Raw genomic sequence first — 21,314 nt, forward strand, 5'->3', positions numbered from 1 at the left:
GCTTAGGCCCTTGGTCACGCCCAAAGAGTGACCTCTAGCCCCTTTCTAGATGACTTCTACTTAATGCTACCTCTACTAATGATGAATGACTTGATGTGAATGCTGCAAATGATGCCTTTGCTTATACATATATGTGCCGGCCAGCCCCTTGGATAAATATTCATGAAATAATACTGATAAATGCTACGCCTCATACAATGCTTTGCCCACTTTGTTGTCCTTCAACCTTTTGCCTGGCCGCTTGCTAGCTGCCAACTGGGTGTCTACAAGTTGCCATCAGGACTCCCATGCCCTCCAATGCTTCTGATGTTGCTGATGGTGATGATGATGATGATGGTGGTACTGATGCTGATACTGATGCTAATGCTAATGCTAATGCTAGTGCTAATGCTAATGATGCTACTACTTATGGTACTGATCTTTGACATTTAGAGCGTTGGGCAGAACTCACATTGTGTCAACATCCATGGGGACCATCACAATGTGATGAAGACCTAAGTGTTGTCCTATCTTATGTCCTAATCAAGGATTATGATGTTCATGCTAAGGATTAGCCATGGCACGAGCGTGCATCTGACATCCCCTCCTACTAAACTTGATGATGGGGTGGACACTGTGTCGACTGTCCTCCCTAGACTACTATCTTCGACACTTCTACTCTTAACTTTGACTCTTTTTGTTGAGCACCTTCCACTTCTGAACTCCACTTCCAAGTCTTGCTGAAGAACTAAGCATCTGTTCCACTATTGTACCCTGCTTGCTATCCCTTTCCCTTCACACAGCGGGGGGTCACTTGCCGAAACTGAACATCCCTATTGTGAGGCCTTTGGAACTAATCTGAGAGCTTAATGATGTACTAGTTCTAAGTACATACCCTCAAGGAATGCTTTTCTCTAGCTTCGCATGTTGCAGACCACTCCATCTACTACCTTGCTGCATTCTTCATATAGATCTGTGCACCTCCTTGGGACTATGGTTAGTGGTTAACCTCAATGCTTTGATACCAATGTTATATGCGCATAAGCCTTGCTATCCTGATCCACAGCCCTAAGCTTGATTAAGAACAAGATGCTGATTAAGCATGATTAAGACAGAGAAGATAGAAGAAGAGGGAGATAGTTGGTGTCATAGTTTTCTTTATCAATATGGTAGGAAAAGGTGATTGTAATGCTTGTACATGGCTTAGGCCCTTGGTCAGTCCCAAAGGCTAACCTGTCACATGCACTCTGCACTGTAGTGCATGGTGACAAGATGGCTCATCATCATCAGTGCAAAATTGTACATTATTAGTACCTTTTTAGGATGATAATTGTCGTACGTCGTGACCCCATTGTAATCCTCAATCCAGGAAGTCAGGCACGAGCTACGTAGGTCATTCTCAGTCTTAACACAGTCAGTCAGTCAGTCAGTCCAAGTCCCTTAACCCACTTGAAGAGATGCATTCATGCATGTAAAGTCAGTAGAAGCCTTAGAGTTTGCATCAAGACATGTGTGCATTTATGCATAGCATTCATCCCATAGGTATGTAGGTCATCTAGACCATTGCAGAAGTCTTCAAATATCATCTAGCAGCCATCAAAATTTATCTAGTACTATTCCCATAATTTACAGCATTTATTGGGCATTTTTCACATCATTTATATACTTTTCTTGAACAAGTGCAGTCAGCCAGCCCTGTAGCCAGCTGACCAGCACCCCATGTCCATATAAATAGCTCAACATATCATCCATTTATTCATTCAGATCATAATCAGCATTGAAGACCTCATCACCTAGAACCTTCAGCACAAGGAGCATAAAGCGATTGCAGAATTCAGCACCTCATACCTCAGCGTTTTCCTCAGCAACATATAGGAGCATCAACGCTTGAGCAATTCAGCCTCTATGCAGTAAAACGCAGCATCTACAGCATTCAGCATTCAGTCCCCTTTGCGCTTTCAGCATATATACAGTTTTCAGCACCTCACATGCATCGTTTTGCTACAGCCACTCGGTGAAGGTAAAACTCAGCATTCATACTCATTTTCAACATTCATACATAGTCTAGAACAGTCCCAATCAGCCCCTTCTCTCAGCCTCAGATTTGCAGCCTTCCTACATCCATTGGGAAGAGTGCATAGGCTCAAGATTGGTCATCATTGGTGCTCCTACAGCCGTGTACAGCTCAGCCCGACTCTTGGTCTTCCGAGATCTTGCGTTTGGCTTATCATCAGTCCACCGTCAGTCTTTTCAAAGAAATAAAGCAAATACTATTCTAGTAACGGGAAAGGGGGCCCTTCAGTGGGTAATTCAGGACCCCATACGATGTACAGTTTCCATCTCTCTCTCTCTCTCTCTCTCAAATCTCTTAAAGTTTGAAGTCTTAAAGTGGATTGCTAAACTCGTGAAACTCAGGATACAGAAGACGGTGTGAGCATTTGTGTGACAAGATCCCCAAATTACGAATACTTCTACTGCAAAATACATGACCTCTGGCCCCTTTCTACATGACTTCTACTTAATGCTACTTCTACTAATGATGAATGACTTGAGGTGAATGCTGCAAATGATGCATTTGCTTATATATATGTGGAAGATGCTGGTCTGCGAGCCCCTTGGACAAATATTCATGAAATAATACTGATAAATGCTACACTTCATACAATGCTTTGCCCACTTTGTTGTCCTTCAACCTGTTGCCTTGCCGCGTGCTGCCGGGGTACCTACTAGCTGCCGGCTGGGTGTCTACAGGCTGCCGGCAGGGCTATGCTCTTCAATGCTTATGATGCTCCTGATGGGTGATGATGTTGATGATGATGATGATGATACTGATGCTGATGATGCTAGTACTGATGCTAATGGTAATGATGCTACTGCTATTGATAGTACTGATGATACTGATGAAGACCTAAATGCTGTCCTATTTGATGTCCTAATCAGGGATTATGATGTTCATGCTCAGGATTAGCCATGGCACAGGCATGCATGTGACATTTTGGTTGGATGATTTCATGATATTACTCAATAAGTGATGAATTAGAAAGATCCTAATTGCTCTATTTACGGACACTTTGATGCTGACAAGTGTTGCATGCAAAAACAACCAGCTTGCCCAGAAAGGTTCTCTTCTCAATAGCTGGATCAATGATGCCCAATCCACCACGCTGTCGGGGCTGGATAATAACCCACCATGCCACATTGGCCTAAAAGGGGAGAGATCAAGAAACACTGTAGACCGGTGAAGACCACCTCATGATTATGGCATATTTAGAGGTGTGCACATTAATAGATGGTCACATTTCAAGAGTTTTCTTTTTGCCTTGTTTAGAGCCAAGGTTTTGTATAAATAAGGGTTGTCCTCCTCTCATAATTCAAGGAGTCTTGAGGTTTCCAGATTTTTATCAATTGAGACTCCCTCCTTCCTCCCTTGGTGCTTTGTCCCAAACAAAAGAGCCCTCACATTTTTGGTGAGCCGGACGTGAAAGCCGCTGGCTTTGGTGTGGGAGATAGAAAGAGAGAGAAGGCTTTGGCCTTGTTCCATAAGTTTTTGGAAAGATTTTATTGTTTTTTTTATGCACATATCCAAGAGAAAAAGTTTCAAGTTGACTGTGTGTGTTCATGTGCATGAGAGGAGTTTTGAAGTTGCTGTGCATACTACAAGTGTCGTGTGCACAGTGGGTATCTACCGTGTGCTATACGCATGCAAGACTAGTTTCGAGGCTTGGGGAAGCTTGGAGCTAGGCAGGCTGATTGACGAGCTGAGTTAGGGAAATACTAACGGGCGGGCACCCAAGTATGGACGGGCGGGCGGCCAAGTGTGGACGCCCAATGACCGGCCAAGAGCCTATAAAAGGGTGGCCAAGGTTAGTTATTGCAGGATAGAGAGTCTCGCGAGTTTGTGAGAGCTCTATGGTCTTGGAGCCTGGATCTAGTGCAGACGTGCACCTGCTTTATGCAGCCAAGGCCGGCAGCAAACTCGAGGCCCGCGAGGGCAGCTTCGTGGCGGTATGGGACGTCGCGAGGAGGAGATTGGTCGGTACGTCAACCTAGTTAGCTCAGCTCGTGGCTCGGTGGGAACAGCCAAGACTGTGGGCTTGCCCACGGCTGTCATGGTTGGGAGGTGAGCCAGGCCTGCACCCCCTTTGTTGTTTGTTGTTTGTTTGTTTGCAGGATTCGAGTTTTGAACCAAGATCGATCACGAGGGGATCCGTGGGGATTTCCCAGTGGTATCAGAGCATACCTCGTGAACGAGCAAGTCGGTAGGTAGAGAAGAAGAGGTCGAAGAACGGTATGTGTTAAAAAACTTGCTGTTTTTTCTGTGCATACTGTAGTTTTCAGATTTGGTATGTGTTTTTTCTTCATCAAAGAAACCCATGTTGATGGGAGATGGTAGTTTTGGTAGGGTTGATTGCTTTTGCAAAGAAGAGGCCTGTTTTGTTGTGCATACACATGAACTGCAGGGAGAGAAAACAGAAAAAAAAAGAGAGAGAAAAAGCACGTTTGCTTTTGATGAACGAGCGAGAGAGAGAGAGAGCAAGAGACGTGTTGTTCACGCTGGCAGGTTTGTGCGCTGGCGCTGGCGAGTATTGCAGGCAGTAGTTATTGGCGGGCTGAAGGTGCCTAGGCCGGGCATGGCGGGTGCCCAGGCCACGTGGCATTGTGGCCAGGCTAGCGCAGCCAGCCCAGGCGGCGCCTAGGCCAAGCGGGCAGCGCCCAGGCCAGCCCAGGCCTACGCAGGCGCCCCAGCCAGGCCTACGCAGCCTAGCGCAAGCGGCCCAAGCCAAGCAGGCCAGCGCCCAGCCACGCCCATGTAGGCGGCCAACTCTACGTTGGCAGGCGGCCCAGCGTAAGTAACAGCTGGCGCACACAGTCATGGACTCCAATCACAGGCGACGACGGCAGTAAAGCTGACGGCAAAGGTGACGCTTGCAGACAGCACGCCGGCGGGTTAATCCAAGAGGAGGAGAAGAAAAAAAAAAAACAAAGGAAAGCTTACGTTTTTAGCTTTCGTTTTTTTTAGAGTTTAAAATTTTCTAAGTGAAAAAAGACCCTCCTCCAAAGTTTAAAGGTGTTTAATTTTTTTAAGACTTTAGAATATATATATATATATATATGAATATATATATATATATATATATATATATATATATATTCATATATATATATATATATATGAATATATATATATATATATATATATATATTCATATATATATTCATATATATATATATATATATATATATATGAATATATATATATATGAATATATATATATATGAATATATATATATATATATATATATATATATATATATATTCATATATATATATATATATATATATATATATATATATACATATATATATTTATTCAAGAAAAAAAAACACAAAAGCTAAGCCTAGCTTTTGAAGATTTTTTGGCTTTTGTGAAACCTTCATAAACCCCTCAAGTGGGCTTCTTGCCACACATCTCTCAAGTTCTCAAGTTTTCAAGCTCTCAAGCTCTCAAGTTCGCTCGCACTTTTGTTGTGCAAAGATCGAATTTTCTCTCTACATACCCTCTTCACGATGTCGACCCAAGAATCAGAGTTGGAACCCCTCGTGGAACGCGAAGGCTTGCCTGCTACGGAAGGTACCAACGATCTTTTTGACGATTTTGTGTCAAAATCAGATTTCCATCAAAGTAGCTCTCGAAGCTTCTTCGACGGAACGTCAGGCACAAATCACAGCCCAGATGCAAGCTTTGCAGAACTGTCAAATCCCCACGGATCCCCTCGTGATCGATCTTGGTTCGAAACTCGAATCCTGCAAACAAACGAACAACAAACAACAAAGGGGGTGCAGGCCTGACTCACCTCCCAACCATGACAGCCGTGGGCGAGCCCACAGTCTTGGCTGTCCCCACCGAGCCACGAGCTGAGCTAACTAGGTTGACGTACCGACCAATCTCCTCCTCGTGACGTCCCATACCGCCACGAAGCTACCCTCGCGGGCCTCGAGATCGCTGCCGGCCTCGGCTGCATAAAGCAGGTGCACGTCTGCACTAGATCCAGGCTCCAAGACCATAGAGCTCTCACAAACTCGCGAGACTCTCTATAATACAATAACTAACCTTGGCCACCCTTTTATAGGCTCTTGGCCGGTCATCGGGCGTCCACACTTGGCCGCCCGCCCGTCCATACTTGGGTGCCCGCCCGTTAGTATATCCCTAACTCAGCTCGTCAATCAGCCTGCCTAGTTCCAAGCTTCCCCAAGCCTCGAAACTAGTCTTGCATGCGTATAGCACACGGTAGATACCCACTGTGCACATGACATACTCCCCTTCCTCTAAGAGCTCACTCCTGAGCTCACTAAAAAGCCAGGGTAATCTCTCTGAAGAGAAGCCAATGTTTCCCATGTAGCGTCCTCCTCAACACGATCCTTCCACTTGATCTTGTATTCCGTGATAAGCGTATGACGCAATCTTCGTTCACGAAATCCAAGAATCTTTTCAGGTTCGTGAGGAACAAATGTCATGTCCTGGACATCTATAATCTTTCTTGAGGAGTAACTAACTGATCTGCTCCACCCAGTACTTCCTTAAGTCTACTGACATGAAATACAGGATGAACTTTCACATGAGAAGGTAAATCCAATTCATATGCAACTGAACCAATCCGTCGTGTAACACGAAATGGTCCACAGTATCTAGGGGATAATTTCGGAGATCTACCTGTCCGTAAAGTCTCGGAATCTTTCGGAACTCGCAAATACACCATCGTTCCTTCAGAGAACTCTCTAGGTGAACGATGTCTATTAGAATAAAACCTGTCTCGGTCTTGAGCACTTCTAATAGATTCCTTCGCAACTTGTAACATTTCCAGCATATCTTGCAAAAAATTACGTGCTGCATCATGCTGAAGTCCTGAGAATCCTACTGTAACAGGTGATCTTGGTTGAAAACCGTACATAAGCATGAAAGGACTAAACCCTGTACTCGTATGCTTAGTACTGTTGTAGGCAAATTCTAACATAGGAAGATAATCCTCCCATGAACTTTGTCTTTTGGATACATATGCTCGAAGCATATCCTCCAAAATCTGATTCACTCTTTCAGTCTGGCCATCAGATTGAGGATGATCTGAGGAACTCAAATTCAAAGTTGTTTCCAACTTCTCGAAAACAAGTTTCCAAAAGTCACTCGTAAACTTAGAGTCCCTATCACTGACTATGTCCTGCGGTAATCCGTACAGTCTAAACAATTGCTCGATAAACTGCCGAGCTAATTGCGTAGCTGTAATATTCTTCCGGGTCGGTAAAAATCTAGCCATTTTTGTCAAGCGATCTACCACAACCCAAATAGAATCATGGCCTTGATGTGTTCTTGGCAATCCGGTAATAAAATCCATGGAAATACTTTCCCATTTATTACCTGGGATTTGCAAAGGATGCAACAACCCAGCCTGTCTAAAGCGTTCAGCTTTATTTGCCTGACAAATCTGACACTTGAGAACATAATCTTCTACATACCCTTTCATCTTCGGCCAATAAAAAGTGTGTTTCACTAATGATAGTGTCCTGTGTACCCCAGGGTGTCCAGCAGAAGGGGCGTCGTGACACTCCCTCAGAATCTTGGACCTAATGTCCGGGATCTGTGGTACACAAATTTTGTCATTACGGAATAGTAAACCATTCCGAATCATCCACTGACCTCCTGCAGCCTGAATGGTAGACTGCTCAGTCACCGAGTCTTGGTCAATCAATGAGCTCCCGTCCTGGATCCTCTGCCAAAATGGACCAAAATAACTATCAGTCCTGCAAAGCCCTCTCAATGACTGAAATAAGTCAGTAGAAATCTCGGTGAATGACAAAGAATTCACCTCTCTAATCCGACTAAGCGCATCTGCAATATTATTCATGGACCCTTTCCGATAACGGATCTCAAAATCAAAATCTTGCATTAATTCTGCCCAACGAGCTTTCCTGCCTCTCAAATCATCCGCATCACACACATACTTGATTGACTGATGATCAGTCAATACCACAAACTTGGAGCCATATAAATAATGTCTCCAAACCTTGAGAGCATGAATCACAGCATAAAGCTCCTTCTCAAGGGTTGGCCAACGAGATTGAGTGTCGTCTAGCTTTTTACTTTCAAAAGCAACCGGTCTACCATCTTGAAATAAAGCAGCCCCGATAGCATAGTCACTGGCATCAGTTTCAAGAACATAAGGCCGACTAGGATCAGGCAATGCTAAGATAGGTGCTTCCTTGACTTTATCTTTCAAAAGTCTGAAGGCCATATCCAAATCGTTATTCCAAGTGATAGGCTGATTGGACTTACGTCCACGACCTTTCAATAAGTCGGTCATCGGTAGTGTGAGCTGAGAGTACTCCCGTACAGATTTCCTAAGAAAAACAACAAAACCGAGAAAAGAACGAAGTTGTTTCACTGTTCGTGGTATGGGCCAGTCCAAAACCTTCTGAACTCGGTCATAGTCAATGCTCAATCCATCTCTAGTGATCTTGTGTCCCAAGTAAATGATGTCGGTCATAAAGAACTCACATTTACTCAATTTAGCATATAGTCGATTCTGTCTTAAAATAGATAAGACAATCGTGAGGTGTCTGACATGATCCTCAAGAGTACGACTATAAATCAAAATATCATCCAGGAACACCACCACAAATTTCCCCAAATGTTCACGAAAAAGATCGTTCATCATTTGTTGGAAAGTGGCTGGAGCATTGGTTAACCCAAAAGGTAAAACGAGAAACTCGTAATGGCCATACCTAGTCCGAAAGGCGGTTCTTTCGACATGCCTTTCATGAATACGTATCTGGTGATAGCCAGTACGTAAATCTATCTTCGTGAAATATTTCGCTCCTGCTAACCGGTCAATTAGGTCATCTGATCTAGGGAGAGGATAACGGTTCTTAATTGTCAACTTGTTCAATCTTTTGTAATCTATACACATTCTCCAAGTATTGTCCTTCTTTCTCCTAAGCAACACAGGTGCACCCCAAGGTGATTTACTTGGACGGATCTGGCCCATCCTCAAGTAATCTTCGAGTTGTTTAGCCAACTCATCGTCCTCAGCTTGGCTCATCCTATAAGGTGGAATACTCACAGGATGAGCACCAGGGATCAAGTCAATACGATGATCTACTGCCCGCTCAGGTGGTAAACCCGATGGCAGTTCCTTAGGAAATACATCTTGAAACGAATCAAGTATCTTCTGTAATTCTTTGCTTTCAAACACACTTAATTCATTCACATCCAATGAAGGGATGAGAAAAGAAGAAAGTGGAATCAATACACAATGGAAAGCGGTGTACAAAGAAGAATTCATTATATTTCCAAAATCAATTGTATTTACAAGAGGTCCCTGAGAGGGATGGATACAATCACCTAAAATACTATACTTGGTGTCCCTATGCTGAAAAGAAAAAATATGACTAGACCAATCTATCTGGACATCAAGAGTCTTAAACCACTCAATCCCTAATAACAAGTCTACATTTTCCAGATGCATGACATAGCATTCCAGAGTATCTTTGTAGTCCTGAATCTGGATTGGAAGCATCTCGACCTTGCGATCCCAAACTTGTCTGCCCGCAGGTAGACGTACTTCATAGGTATGGTCGCTGAGTGTCGTGTCAAGACTCAATTTCTGCACAAGTTTGTAGTTAACAAAGTTATGCGAACTGCCAGGGTCTAAAAGAATGTGAATTTTATGGCCATTCACTTCTCCATAAACTCGGAGAAGATCATGCATGCCAAATACCTTAGAATTGAACAGACAATCAGAACAAGTACTAGGGTGAGAAATTACAGTAATTGACGTACCTGTCAAAGACAACTGGTTAGCTGCCTTTGGCTTGGGTCCTGCGTTTGACTTGGTACCCTTTTTCTTCGGGCACTCATTACGCATGTGTCCTTTTTCTTCACAGATAAAACAACGTCCTTCCTTCTTGAGCTTCAAAGCCCTAAGGAGTCGTTTTTTCTTCGCTGGAGTCGAACTTGTATTCTTCGAAGGTTGGTCCGAAGACTTGCCTTCATTCATGTTAGCCATAGGTGCGGAGAACTTTCTTTTATGCTTGTTCCCCTGCTCGGTAACGGGTTTTGACTTGGAAGAGACCATCGTATCATCATAGATACGAGCTGAATGAATGGCCTCGTCCAAAGTTTTACATTTGTTATTTTTAACCTGTAATCGGTACGAGTCGGGTAAACCAGCTACGAAAAACCCCAGCAGAGTAGTGGGATCCATCTTTGTAGCCTTCATCTGCAAGTCACGAAATTTCTGGAGATAGACCTCATAAGTGAGGTGCTGCGAGGTCATGGTCAAAGCTGAAAACCGGGCAACAACATCATAATCATCCTCTTTTTTGAGGAATTCTTTCTTGAAACTGTCTTCGAATTGTGCCCAAGTCGTTGGCTTTGGGTTCAGTTCCTTCCACCAAAGCAAAGCTTTGCCGGACAGGAAACCTGCTGCTAACTGTATCTTCTTTCCATCATCATATGGATGAAATTGAAAGTGAACTTGCCACTTGTGTAGCCAAGTGTCCACGATCTCCTTGGTTCGCTGCTTTTGCTCGCCCCCAAACGGTTCCGGAGTAATATTGGGGCCTAAAGCAGAAGCCAAGGTATCCATTCCCGAAAAAGTAGAGAGGGTAGTGGTCAATAGAGCGATGGAGTTCTGCAAAGCCTGCATCTGGGCTGCGATTTGTGCCTGACGTTCCGACGAAGAAGCTTCGAGAGCTACTTTGAACTCTTGGAAATCTGATTTTGACACAAACTCGTCAAAAAGATCGGCGTCAGTGCCTTCCGTAGCCGGCAAGCCTTCGCGTTCCACGAGGGGCTCCAACTCTGATTCTTGGGTCGACATCGCGAAGAGGGTACGCGGAGAGAAAATTTGGTCTTTGCACAACAAAAGTGCGAGCGAACTCGAGAGCTTGAGAGCTTGAAAACTTGAGAACTTGAGAACTCGAGAACTCGAGAACTCGAGAGATGTGTGGCAAGAAGCCCACTAGAGGGGTTTATAAAGGTTTCCCAAAAGCCAAAAAATCTCGAAAAGCTATGCTTAGCTTTTACTTTAGCTTTTGTGTTTTTTTTTCTTTTTTTTTCTTGAATAAATAAATAAATATATATATATATTTTTTAATATATATATATATATGGATATATATATTCGCTGTTTCTGAAAAAAAATTAAACACCTTTGGAAACCTTGGAGAGGGGAGGACTGTTAAACCTTTTTTTAAAAAAAATATTTAAACTCCCCCTTAAAAAAAACAAAACGAAAGCACTAAAGAATGCTTTCCTTACGCGTTTTTTTTTTCGCTTCCCTCCTAATCTGCTGGCGCCTGGATTAGCCCGCCGGCGCATGCTGTCGTCACCCACTGCCGGCGCATGGTTTCCTGCCGGCCCTGCGCTTCTCGCCAGCGTGCCTTCGCCAACCATCGCCTGCAACAACCCTGCGTAGGTGTGGTCACCCGTCCACGTACGCCTGGGCACTACCTGGGTTGGATGCGCAGGCCCGGCCTGGGCGCTGCCTGGCTGGCTGCGCTGCCTGGCTGGAGCGCTTGCGTAGACCTGGGCTGGCCTGGGTGCCTGCCCGCCTGGCCTAGGCGCTTACATGGGTTGGCTGACTGGCCACGTAGGCCCATGCGCCCGCCTGCAGGACCGCCAACAGCATACTAGTGTCTCCCGCCAGCGTACTAACCTGGCCGCCTGCATGCAATCCAGCCCACCAAACGAACAGCACATCTCTTGCTCTCTCTCTCTCGTTCAACAACGAAAAGCAAACTTGCTTTTTCGTTTTTCAGTTTCTCTCCCTGCACGTTAAACGACTGCACACAAGGCCTCTTCTTTGCAAAGCAATCAACCCTATTAAACTACCATCTCCCATCATCAACATGGGTTTCTTTGATGAAGAAAAAGCACATACCAAACTGAAATCTGCAGTAAGCACAGAAAAAACAGCAAGCTTTTTTAACACATACCGTACTTCGACCTCTTCTTCTCTACCTACCAACTTGCTCGTTCACGAGGTATGCTCTGATACCACTGTCAAATCCCCACGGATCCCCTCGTGATCGATCTTGGTTCGAAACTCGAATCCTGCAAACAAACGAACAACAAACAACAAAGGGGGTGCAGGCCTGACTCACCTCCCAACCATGACAGCCGTGGGCGAGCCCACAGTCTTGGCTGTCCCCACCGAGCCACGAGCTGAGCTAACTAGGTTGACGTACCGACCAATCTCCTCCTCGTGACGTCCCATACCGCCACGAAGCTACCCTCGCGGGCCTCGAGATCGCTGCCGGCCTCGGCTGCATAAAGCAGGTGCACGTCTGCACTAGATCCAGGCTCCAAGACCATAGAGCTCTCACAAACTCGCGAGACTCTCTATAATACAATAACTAACCTTGGCCACCCTTTTATAGGCTCTTGGCCGGTCATCGGGCGTCCACACTTGGCCGCCCGCCCGTCCATACTTGGGTGCCCGCCCGTTAGTATATCCCTAACTCAGCTCGTCAATCAGCCTGCCTAGTTCCAAGCTTCCCCAAGCCTCGAAACTAGTCTTGCATGCGTATAGCACACGGTAGATACCCACTGTGCACATGACAAGAACTCCATCGCTCTATTGACCACTACCCTCTCTACTTTCTCGGGTATGGATACCTTGGCTTCAGCTTTAGGTCCCAACATTACTCCGGAACCGTTCGGGGGCGAGCAAAAGCAGCGAACCAAGTAGATCGTGGACACGTGGCTACATAAGTGGCAAGTTTACTTTCAGTTTCATTCATATGATGATGGAAAAAGGATCCAGTTAGCAACAGGTTTCCTGTCTGGCAAAGCTTTGCTTTGGTGGAAGGAACTCAACCCTAAGCCAACGACTTGGGCACAATTTGAAGATATCTTCAAGAAAGAATTCCTCAAGAAAGAGGATGACTATGATATTGTTGCCCGGTTTTCAGCTTTGACCATGACCTCGCAGCACCTCACTTATGAGGTCTACCTCCAGAAGTTTCGTGACTTGCAGATAAAAGCTACAAAGATGGATCCCACTACTCTTTTGGGGTTTTTCGTAGCTGGTTTACCAGACTCGTACCGATTACAGGTTAAAAATAACAAATGTAAAACTTTGGACGAGGCCATCCATTCAGCTCGTATCTATGATGATATGATGGTCTCTTCCAAGTCGAAAACCGTTACCGAGCAGGGGAACAAGCATAAAAGAAAGTTCTCCACACCTATGGCTAACACGAATGAAGACAAGTCTTCGGACCAACCTTCGAAGAATTCCAGTTCGACACCAGCGAAGAAGAAACGACTCCTTCGGGCTTTGAAGCTTAAGAAGGAAGGACGTTGTTTTATCTGCGAAGAAAAAGAACACATGCGTAACGAGTGCCCGAAGCAAAAGGGTACCAAGTCAAACGCAAGACCCAAGCCAAAGGCAGCTAACCAGTTGTCTTTGACAGGTAAGTCAATTACTCTACTTTCTCGCCCTAGTACTTGTTCTGATTGTCTGTTCAATTCTAAGGTATTTGGCATGCATGATCTTCTCCGAGTTTATGGAGAAGTGAATGGCCATAAGATTCACATTCTTTTAGACCCTGGCAGTTCGCATAACTTTGTTAACTATAAACTTGTGCAGAAATTGAGTCTTGATACGACACTTAGAGACCATACCTATGAAGTACGTCTACCTGCGGCGGGCAGCAGACAAGTTTGGGATCGCAAGGTGGAGTTGCTTCCAATCCAGATTCAGGACTACAAAGATACTCTGGAATGTTATGTTATGCATCTGGAAAATGTAGACTTGTTATTAGGGATTGAGTGGTTTAAGACTCTTGACGTCCAGATAGATTGGTCTAGTCATATTTTTTCTTTTCAGCATAGGGACACCAAGTATAGTATTTTAGGTGATTGTATCTATCCCTCTCAGGGACCTCTTGTAAATACAATTGATTTTGGAAATATAATGAATTCTTCTTTGTATACCACTTTCCATTGTGTATTGATTCCACTTTCTTCTTTTCTCATCCCTTCCTTGGATGTGAATGAATTAAGTGTGTTTGAAAGCAAAGAATTACAGAAGATACTTGATTTGTTTCATGATATATTTCCTAAGGAATTGCCATCGAGTTTACCACCTGAACGGGCAGTAGATCATCGTATTGACTTGATCCCTGGTGCTCATCCTATCAGTATTCCACCTTATAGGATGAGCCAAGCCGAGGAAGATGAGTTGGCTAAACAACTCAAAGATTATTTGAGAATGGGCCGGATCCGTCCAAGTAAATCACCTTGGGGTGCACCTGTGTTGCTTAGGAGAAAGAAGGACAATACTTGGAGAATGTGTACAGATTACAAGAGATTGAACAAGCTGACCAGTAAGAACCGTTATCCTCTCCCTAGATCAGATGACCTGATTGACCGGTTAGCAGGAGCGAAATATTTCACGAAGATAGATTTACGTACTGGCTATCACCAGATACGTATTCATGAAAGGCATGTCGAAAGAACCGCCTTTCGGACTAGGTATGGCCATTACGAGTTTCTCGTATTACCTTTTGGGTTAACCAATGCTCTAGCCACTTTCCAACAAATGATGAACGATCTTTTTCGTGAATATTTGGAAAAATTTGTGGTGGTGTTCCTAGATGATATTTTGATTTATAGTCGTACTCTTGAGGATCATGTCAGACACCTCACGATTGTCTTATCTATTTTGAGACAGAATCGACTATATGCTAAGTTGAGTAAATGTGAGTTCTTTATGACCGACATCATTTACTTGGGACACAAGATCACTAGAGATGGATTGAGCATTGACTATGACCGAGTTCAGAAGGTTTTGGACTGGCCTATACCACGAACAGTGAAACAACTTCGTTCTTTTCTCGGTTTTGTTGATTTGAGAGGCAGGAAAGCTCGTTGGGCAGAGTTAATGCAAGATTTTGATTTTGAGATCCGTTATCGGATAGGGTCCATGAATAATATTGCAGATGCGCTTAGTCGGATTAGAGAGGTGAATACTTTGTCGTTCACCGAGATTTCTACTGACTTATTTCAGTCATTGAGAGGGCTTTGCAGAACTGATAGTTATTTTGGTCCATTTTGGTAGAAGATCTAGGACGGGAGCTCATTGATTGACCAAGACTCGATGACTGAGCAGTCTACTATTCAGGCTGCAGGAGGCCAGTGGATGATTCGGAATGGTTTACTGTTCCGTAATGGCAAAATTTGTGTACCACAGATCTCGGACATTAGGTCCAAGATTCTGAAGGAGTGTCAAGACGCCCCTTCTACTGGACACCCTGGGGTACACAGGACACTATCATTAGTGAAACACACTTTTTATTGGCCGAAGATGAAAGGGTATGTAGAAGATTATGTTCTCAAGTGTCAGATTTGTCAGGCAAATAAAGCTGAACGCTTTAGACACGCTGGGTTGTTACATCCTTTGCAAATCCCAGGTAATAAATGGGAAAGTATTTCCATGGATTTTATTACCGGATTGCCAAGAACACATCAAGGCCATGATTCTATTTGGGTTGTGGTAGATCGCTTGACAAAAATGGCTAGATTTTTACCGACCCGGAAGACTATTACAGCTATGCAATTAGCTCGGCAGTTTATCGAGCAATTGTTTAGACTGTACGGGTTACCGCAGGACATAGTCAGTGACAGGGACTCTAAGTTTACGAGTGATTTTTGGAAACTTGTTTTTGAGAAGTTGGAAACAACTTTGAATTTGAGTTTCTCAGATCATCCTCAATCTGATGGCCAGACTGAAAGAGTGAATCAGATTTTGGAGGATATGCTTCGAGCATATGTATCCAAAAGATAGAGTTCATGGGAGGATTATCTTCCTATGTTAGAATTTGCATATAACAGTACTAAGCATACGAGTACAGGGTTTAGTCCTTTCATGCTTATGTATGGTTTTCAACCAAGATCACCTGTTTACAGTAGGATTCTCAGGACTTCAGCATGATGCAGCACGTAATTTTTTGCAAGATATGCAGGAAATGTTACAAGTTCCGAAGGAATCTATTAGAAGTGCTCAAGACCGAGACAAGTTTTATTCTAATAGACATTGTTCACCTAGAGAGTTCTCTTAAGGAACGATGGTGTATTTGCGAGTTCCGAAAGATTCTGAGACTTTACGGACAGATCGATCTCCGAAATTATCCCCTAGATACTGTGGACCATTTCGTGTTACGCGACGGATTGGTTCAGTTGCATATGAATTGGATTTGCCTTCTTATGTGAAAGTTTATCTTGTATTTCATGTCAGTAGACTTAAGGAAGTACTGGGTGGAGCAGATTAGTTAGTTACTCCTCAAGAAATCATAGATGTCCAGGACATGACATTTGTTCCGAACGAACCTGAAAAGATTCTTGGCTTTCGTGAACGAAGATTGCGTCATACGCTTATCACGGAATACAAGATCAAGTGGAAGGATCATGTTGAGGAGGACGCTACATGGGAGGCATTGACTTCTCTTCAGAGAGATTTCCCTGACTTTTTAGTAAGCTCAGGGGTGAGCTCTTAGAGGAAGGGGAGTATGTCATGTGCACAATGGGTATCTACCGTGTGCTATACGCATGCAAGACTAGTTTCGAGGCTTGGGGAAGCTTGGAACTAGGCAGGCTGATTAACGAGCTGAGTTAGGGAAATACTAACGGGCGGGCACCCAAGTATGGACGGGCGGGCACCCAAGTGTGGACGCCCGATGACTGGCCAAGAGCCTATAAAAGGGTGGCCAAGGTTAGTTATTGCAGGATAGAGAGTCTCGCGAGTTTGTGAGAGCTCTATGGTCTTGGAGCCTGGATCTAGTGCAGACATGCACCTGCTTTATGCAGCCGAGGCCGGCAGCAAACTCGAGGCCCGCGAGGGCAGCTTCGTGGCGGTATGGGACGTCGCGAGGAGGAGATTGGTCGGTACGTCAACCTAGTTAGCTCAGCTCGTGGCTCGGTGGGGACAACCAAGACTGTGGGCTTGCCCACGGCTGTCATGGTTGGGAGGTGAGTCAGGCCTGCACCCCCTTTGTTGTTTGTTGTTTGTTTGTTTGCAGGATTCGAGTTTCGAACCAAGATCAATCACGAGGGGATCCGTGGGGATTTGACAACAAGGGAAGAAGCATGGATATTGAGAAGAAAAGAGCCTTTCTGTCTTCTAACGTTCAGTCGCCTGCACCTACTTGAGGTGCACCTACTTGAGGGAGAGAAATCTTTGAACTGGTTGTGTATAACAAGAGTGGTTGTGTATAAAGACAAGCAGATCAGAACTGAGCGCTTGTATTTATAAGGTGTTTTGCTGCTGGTCGGTGGGCTGAGAAGCTGTCATCCTGTTTTGTTTGGACAAATAATGCTAATTAACGGCATTTCATGCTGTGCATCAAGCATCATTGCCTTGCCAACGCTGGCCGACTGCAATCCCTCCACGACCTGCTGCTGAATGTCATTTATGCTGGACGACTGGAGCCTGTTTGGGGGCTGTTTACAGCCCTGGACAGAAAATAGAACCAGCTGACAGCATAAGAGAGCATCCATACTGCAGACTGAGGCCAATGATGCTAAGCATCAACCCCAAGGTATGCCCTATGAAGGGCTTCCTTATGGGCTGACTGGCCCATGGTTTCATGCTTCTAAACATGCTTCCGATGCAATGCAGTACCTAACGCTAAGGTTGACTTCTACATGAACCTATCTGATAAATTCTCCAAGTGGGTAAGAGATCTCACACATGTAGACTCTCTATGGCTGTGGAGACTAACCTACGTAGCTCATGCCTAACATGTCCTGGATTGGGGCTCACAATGGGGTCATGGCATACAACAAATATTCCTTAAAAAGGTAATCATTGCACTGATGTAGAGCCAATGTGTCACATCGCACTCCAGTGCAGGGTGCATGTAACAGCCCCGCTTATTAGATCCCTAATCCGTAAATTGGTGTCCAAGTACATAACATATAGAAAAAGGGACAGATGCCACTTCAAGAAGTAAGACTAGGGAATGTGAAAGGATTGAACTAGGTGCACACTTGTAAAAGGTGTCGTAAGACCATATGCAAATGTCCTATGAAAGTGCTGGCCAGGGAGCATATGGAGCAATGAAGCATGAAAATCAGGCAAGTCTGGAGATATATGCAGCAAGGCAAACAGATTTGACTAATCTTGGAGCAAATTTGGCAGCAAAACCAGCCACTATTCATTCTCTGCATGGTGTATTGATACCTTGAGACTTTGACTCATGAATAGTTTCTTTTACAGTGAATAGAAGTCCTTTTCTTGAAAAGATAGAGACCCCACACATTTTGGCCATGACAGCGTAAGTGCCCTATGCATCAAAGGGAAACTTTCCAATGTTTGGGCAACCACCAGGGTACAAGCAGATCCAGATGATGGTCTAATCTCATAGCAGTCTATGTCTTACGTTGACCCTTAGACTCATGTATTGTTTCTTTTACACTAAATAGAGCCTTTTCTTGAAAAGCCCCACACGTTTTGGCCATGACAGCACATGTAAAGTGACCAATGCATGAAAGGGAAGCTTTCCAATGTTTGGGCAACCACCAGGGTACAAGCAGATCCAGAGGTACTTTCTTGATGATGGTTTTTTCTTGATACTAATCTATGTCTGACATGGAGGCGGCAAGTATATGGTCCTAGTATTGTATGTGGATGACATCACGTAAAATCATAGGTGGTCACCACAAGATGATGGCACACATACATAGAAGTTGCAAGTGGATGACCTCACACGACATCATAGGTGATCACCAAAAGGCGATGGCACACATACATGGGGCACTCTTGTAATTTCTGGCCAGGTGGAGGCCGACCAGCAAGCAATAGGCCTGATGGTTGGCCTACGTAAAATCATATGATGGCATGCAGAAGCATGCTAACCAACAAGAAGTTTGCATGGGGGGTGTATCTAATTCATGCAGTGGCATGGGGGGTGTATCTAATTCATGCAGTGGCACAGAATTGCAATGCCTTAGTATGCCTGGTACTTCAATGTAGCAAAGGTGTGGCACATAATGTGTACATGATGTTACTGGTATAAGGTACTCAAGGTAGCTCAAATGGCCCCATTTGCTCTTAAGCATAAGCATGATCCTGCTAGTTCGGATTGTCCAAGCTATTTGCAAACAACTGTGTTCTTTGCTAAGTGATAGTTGACTCACCCCCATACGCTTGCCCCTGCCTCCGGCCAGGAGGACTACTGAAACAGTGCCAGTGGGAACATCCTGCATTGTGCACAAAGCCCAAGTTCGTACAATCAGATATAATCCGTACAATCACAAAGAATGAACTTGCAAATGGGGGATCAAAGGAAAACCTGAGAGACTTCAGAATTTGAGATGGTGGATTGAGCATCGCTGCATGCAGAGACTCTAAGGCGGGGGACGGGCGACCAGAGGGACCATGGGATAGCACTAGAGTGAAGGTCACGGGTGCCTTTGATCAGGTCAACGGAGAGGATTAGAGAGAAGGCAGAAGGTGGGCAATGAAATGGAGTACAGAAATTTGGTGATGGCGGCCGGGGCAATGCAGAAAATGAAGAGAGGTGAGAGAAGGTTTTCAGTGCTGCAGGGATACAAGAGAAACTCAAGCACTCCATAGCTCAAGAAGCTGTTTGCAGTAGCAAAGAGATGCGAGAGGGCGCACTCAATCTAAGGTTTTTGTTGCATTGAAGACGCTATGGTTTAATTAATGAATGCAATAGGCCCTCACATGTTTTCATCACGATTCACCTCCCCTATTCTTAGCTGACTTCGTGAGCGCCCATTCCAGCCACCCATCTTGCCTTTGTATTTTTAGATTAACACTTATTGAAAAATAGGAGGAGAACCTTAGTCTTCTCTTTCTTCTTTTTTTTTCTTCTTCTTCTCCATATCACCAAAGCCATGCCCTTATAGAGTGATTCTTCTATTGTTATGTCTTCAGCCATATACTTTTTTTTGCATGTGTAAAGGGGAGGGCACCCACGCTACACAAACAAAGGTTTTCATTGGTGTAACCAACCTAGATTAGCTTCAACAAAAGGGCACATATCCAAGACCACCATGCTTAGACAAGCTATAATCCACGTAGATACTTCGTGATAAAGGCCCTCGTCTTAAGTAAGCCTAATCCATCCTCTAAATCCCATGCAATAGTAGCATATAGAAGCACATATCCAAGACCACGTTGTACTCTTAGACAAGCTATAATCCACGTAGATACTTGGTGATAAAGGCCCTCGTCTTAAGTAAGCCTAATCCATCCTCTAAATCCCATGCAATAGTAGCATATAGAAGCTTGTCCATGAATTTGCAAATTCTTAATTTTTGATGCACTTGATGTGCATATTCCTCTTGTCCATGTGTAGAGTTGATTGTAGTTCATAGCCAAGGACATTGTGTGCAAGAATGTAGAGAAGAGAAGAAGATAGAGAAGAGAAGAGAAGAAGATAGAAGAAAATTCAACCATCTATCTCTCTTTTGTGTGTGTGTGCGTTTTTGTCACGTAGGCTGTAACGCCTGTGACCGACGGCGGGCGGCAGACCGGATGGCCAGATGGGGCTTTAGCGTATCAACGCCTCGGCCGGAGCGCCGAGGACGTGACCATTCGGGGTTCAGTGGGAGAGGACGCCCATGCGGAGTCATGGGCGGCCAAGCTAGTGTGGACGGTAGGTCACACACTATATAGCCTGGGGGATGAGGGGCAATCCTCATTCTTTCTCTATGGCTGGGTGGTGAGCCAGAGGCCGTCCCCTCCTATGGTAACGACCGTAGTGGTGTTACGGTAATCTAACATTGGTATCAGAGCGTCAGCTTCGATTTGGTCAGGGTCCGTGCGTGACCGAGGACCGGAGCCCACTCAATGGTTTTCATGTTGCCATATATATAGGCACTGATGTGTGTGAACACACTTAGGACCGCCGGGGCACTTTTTCCCTCTTTAGGAGGTTTTTTTCCCCGGCTTGTATATACGCCCATCATTCTAGGGCTAACTTATCTTTTGTACATTGACACAATCTAATACACTTTGTGTTGTGTGCATTCTTGCTTCTTCTTCTCCAAGCTTTGTGTGCTTTCCTGCAACCCTAATTCCAACAATTGGTATCAGAGTAGGCATCGGCTCCGAGGGACGCCGCCAGCACCCTCCGACTAACGTTCTCCGATTGAGGTGAGCTTTCACGATCACTTGCAGGTCCCTATACTCTGCAAATAAACCCATAGGGCTTTGCGTTCTCAGAAATCGCATCTGAGGTCGTTTCGGGCTCCGTTTTTGCATTTTAAGTTCTGCACAGGTGTTTTCATCATTTTCTGCAAAAA

At 44.6% G+C, this 21,314-nt stretch overlaps 1 protein-coding gene across 2 annotated transcripts in view; it reads right to left on the minus strand.

Annotated features, from left to right (window-relative positions):
* LOC147628976 (2-C-methyl-D-erythritol 4-phosphate cytidylyltransferase, chloroplastic-like) overlaps positions 1 to 19,755 on the minus strand; it is a 39,532-nt gene extending 19,777 nt beyond the window's left edge. For both annotated transcript variants that reach the window (XR_015267867.1, XM_086812167.1), the window contains exons 1-2: positions 19,334 to 19,755; positions 19,179 to 19,241 (exon numbers count right to left, since the gene is read on the minus strand). Coding sequence is in view for 1 of the 2 variants with exons in the window: in XM_086812167.1 (XP_086668293.1) it covers positions 19,179 to 19,241; positions 19,334 to 19,615 (345 nt within the window). In the remaining variant the exon portion in view is untranslated. The remainder of the gene's footprint in view (positions 1 to 19,178; positions 19,242 to 19,333) is intronic.
* Positions 19,756 to 21,314: the final 1,559 nt, after the last annotated feature.

Source organism: Cibotium barometz, chromosome 18, assembly GCF_041138505.1.
Source record: "Cibotium barometz isolate CiBa-2024 chromosome 18, ASM4113850v1, whole genome shotgun sequence".
In the NCBI taxonomy this organism is placed as follows: Eukaryota; Viridiplantae; Streptophyta; class Polypodiopsida; order Cyatheales; family Cibotiaceae; genus Cibotium; species Cibotium barometz.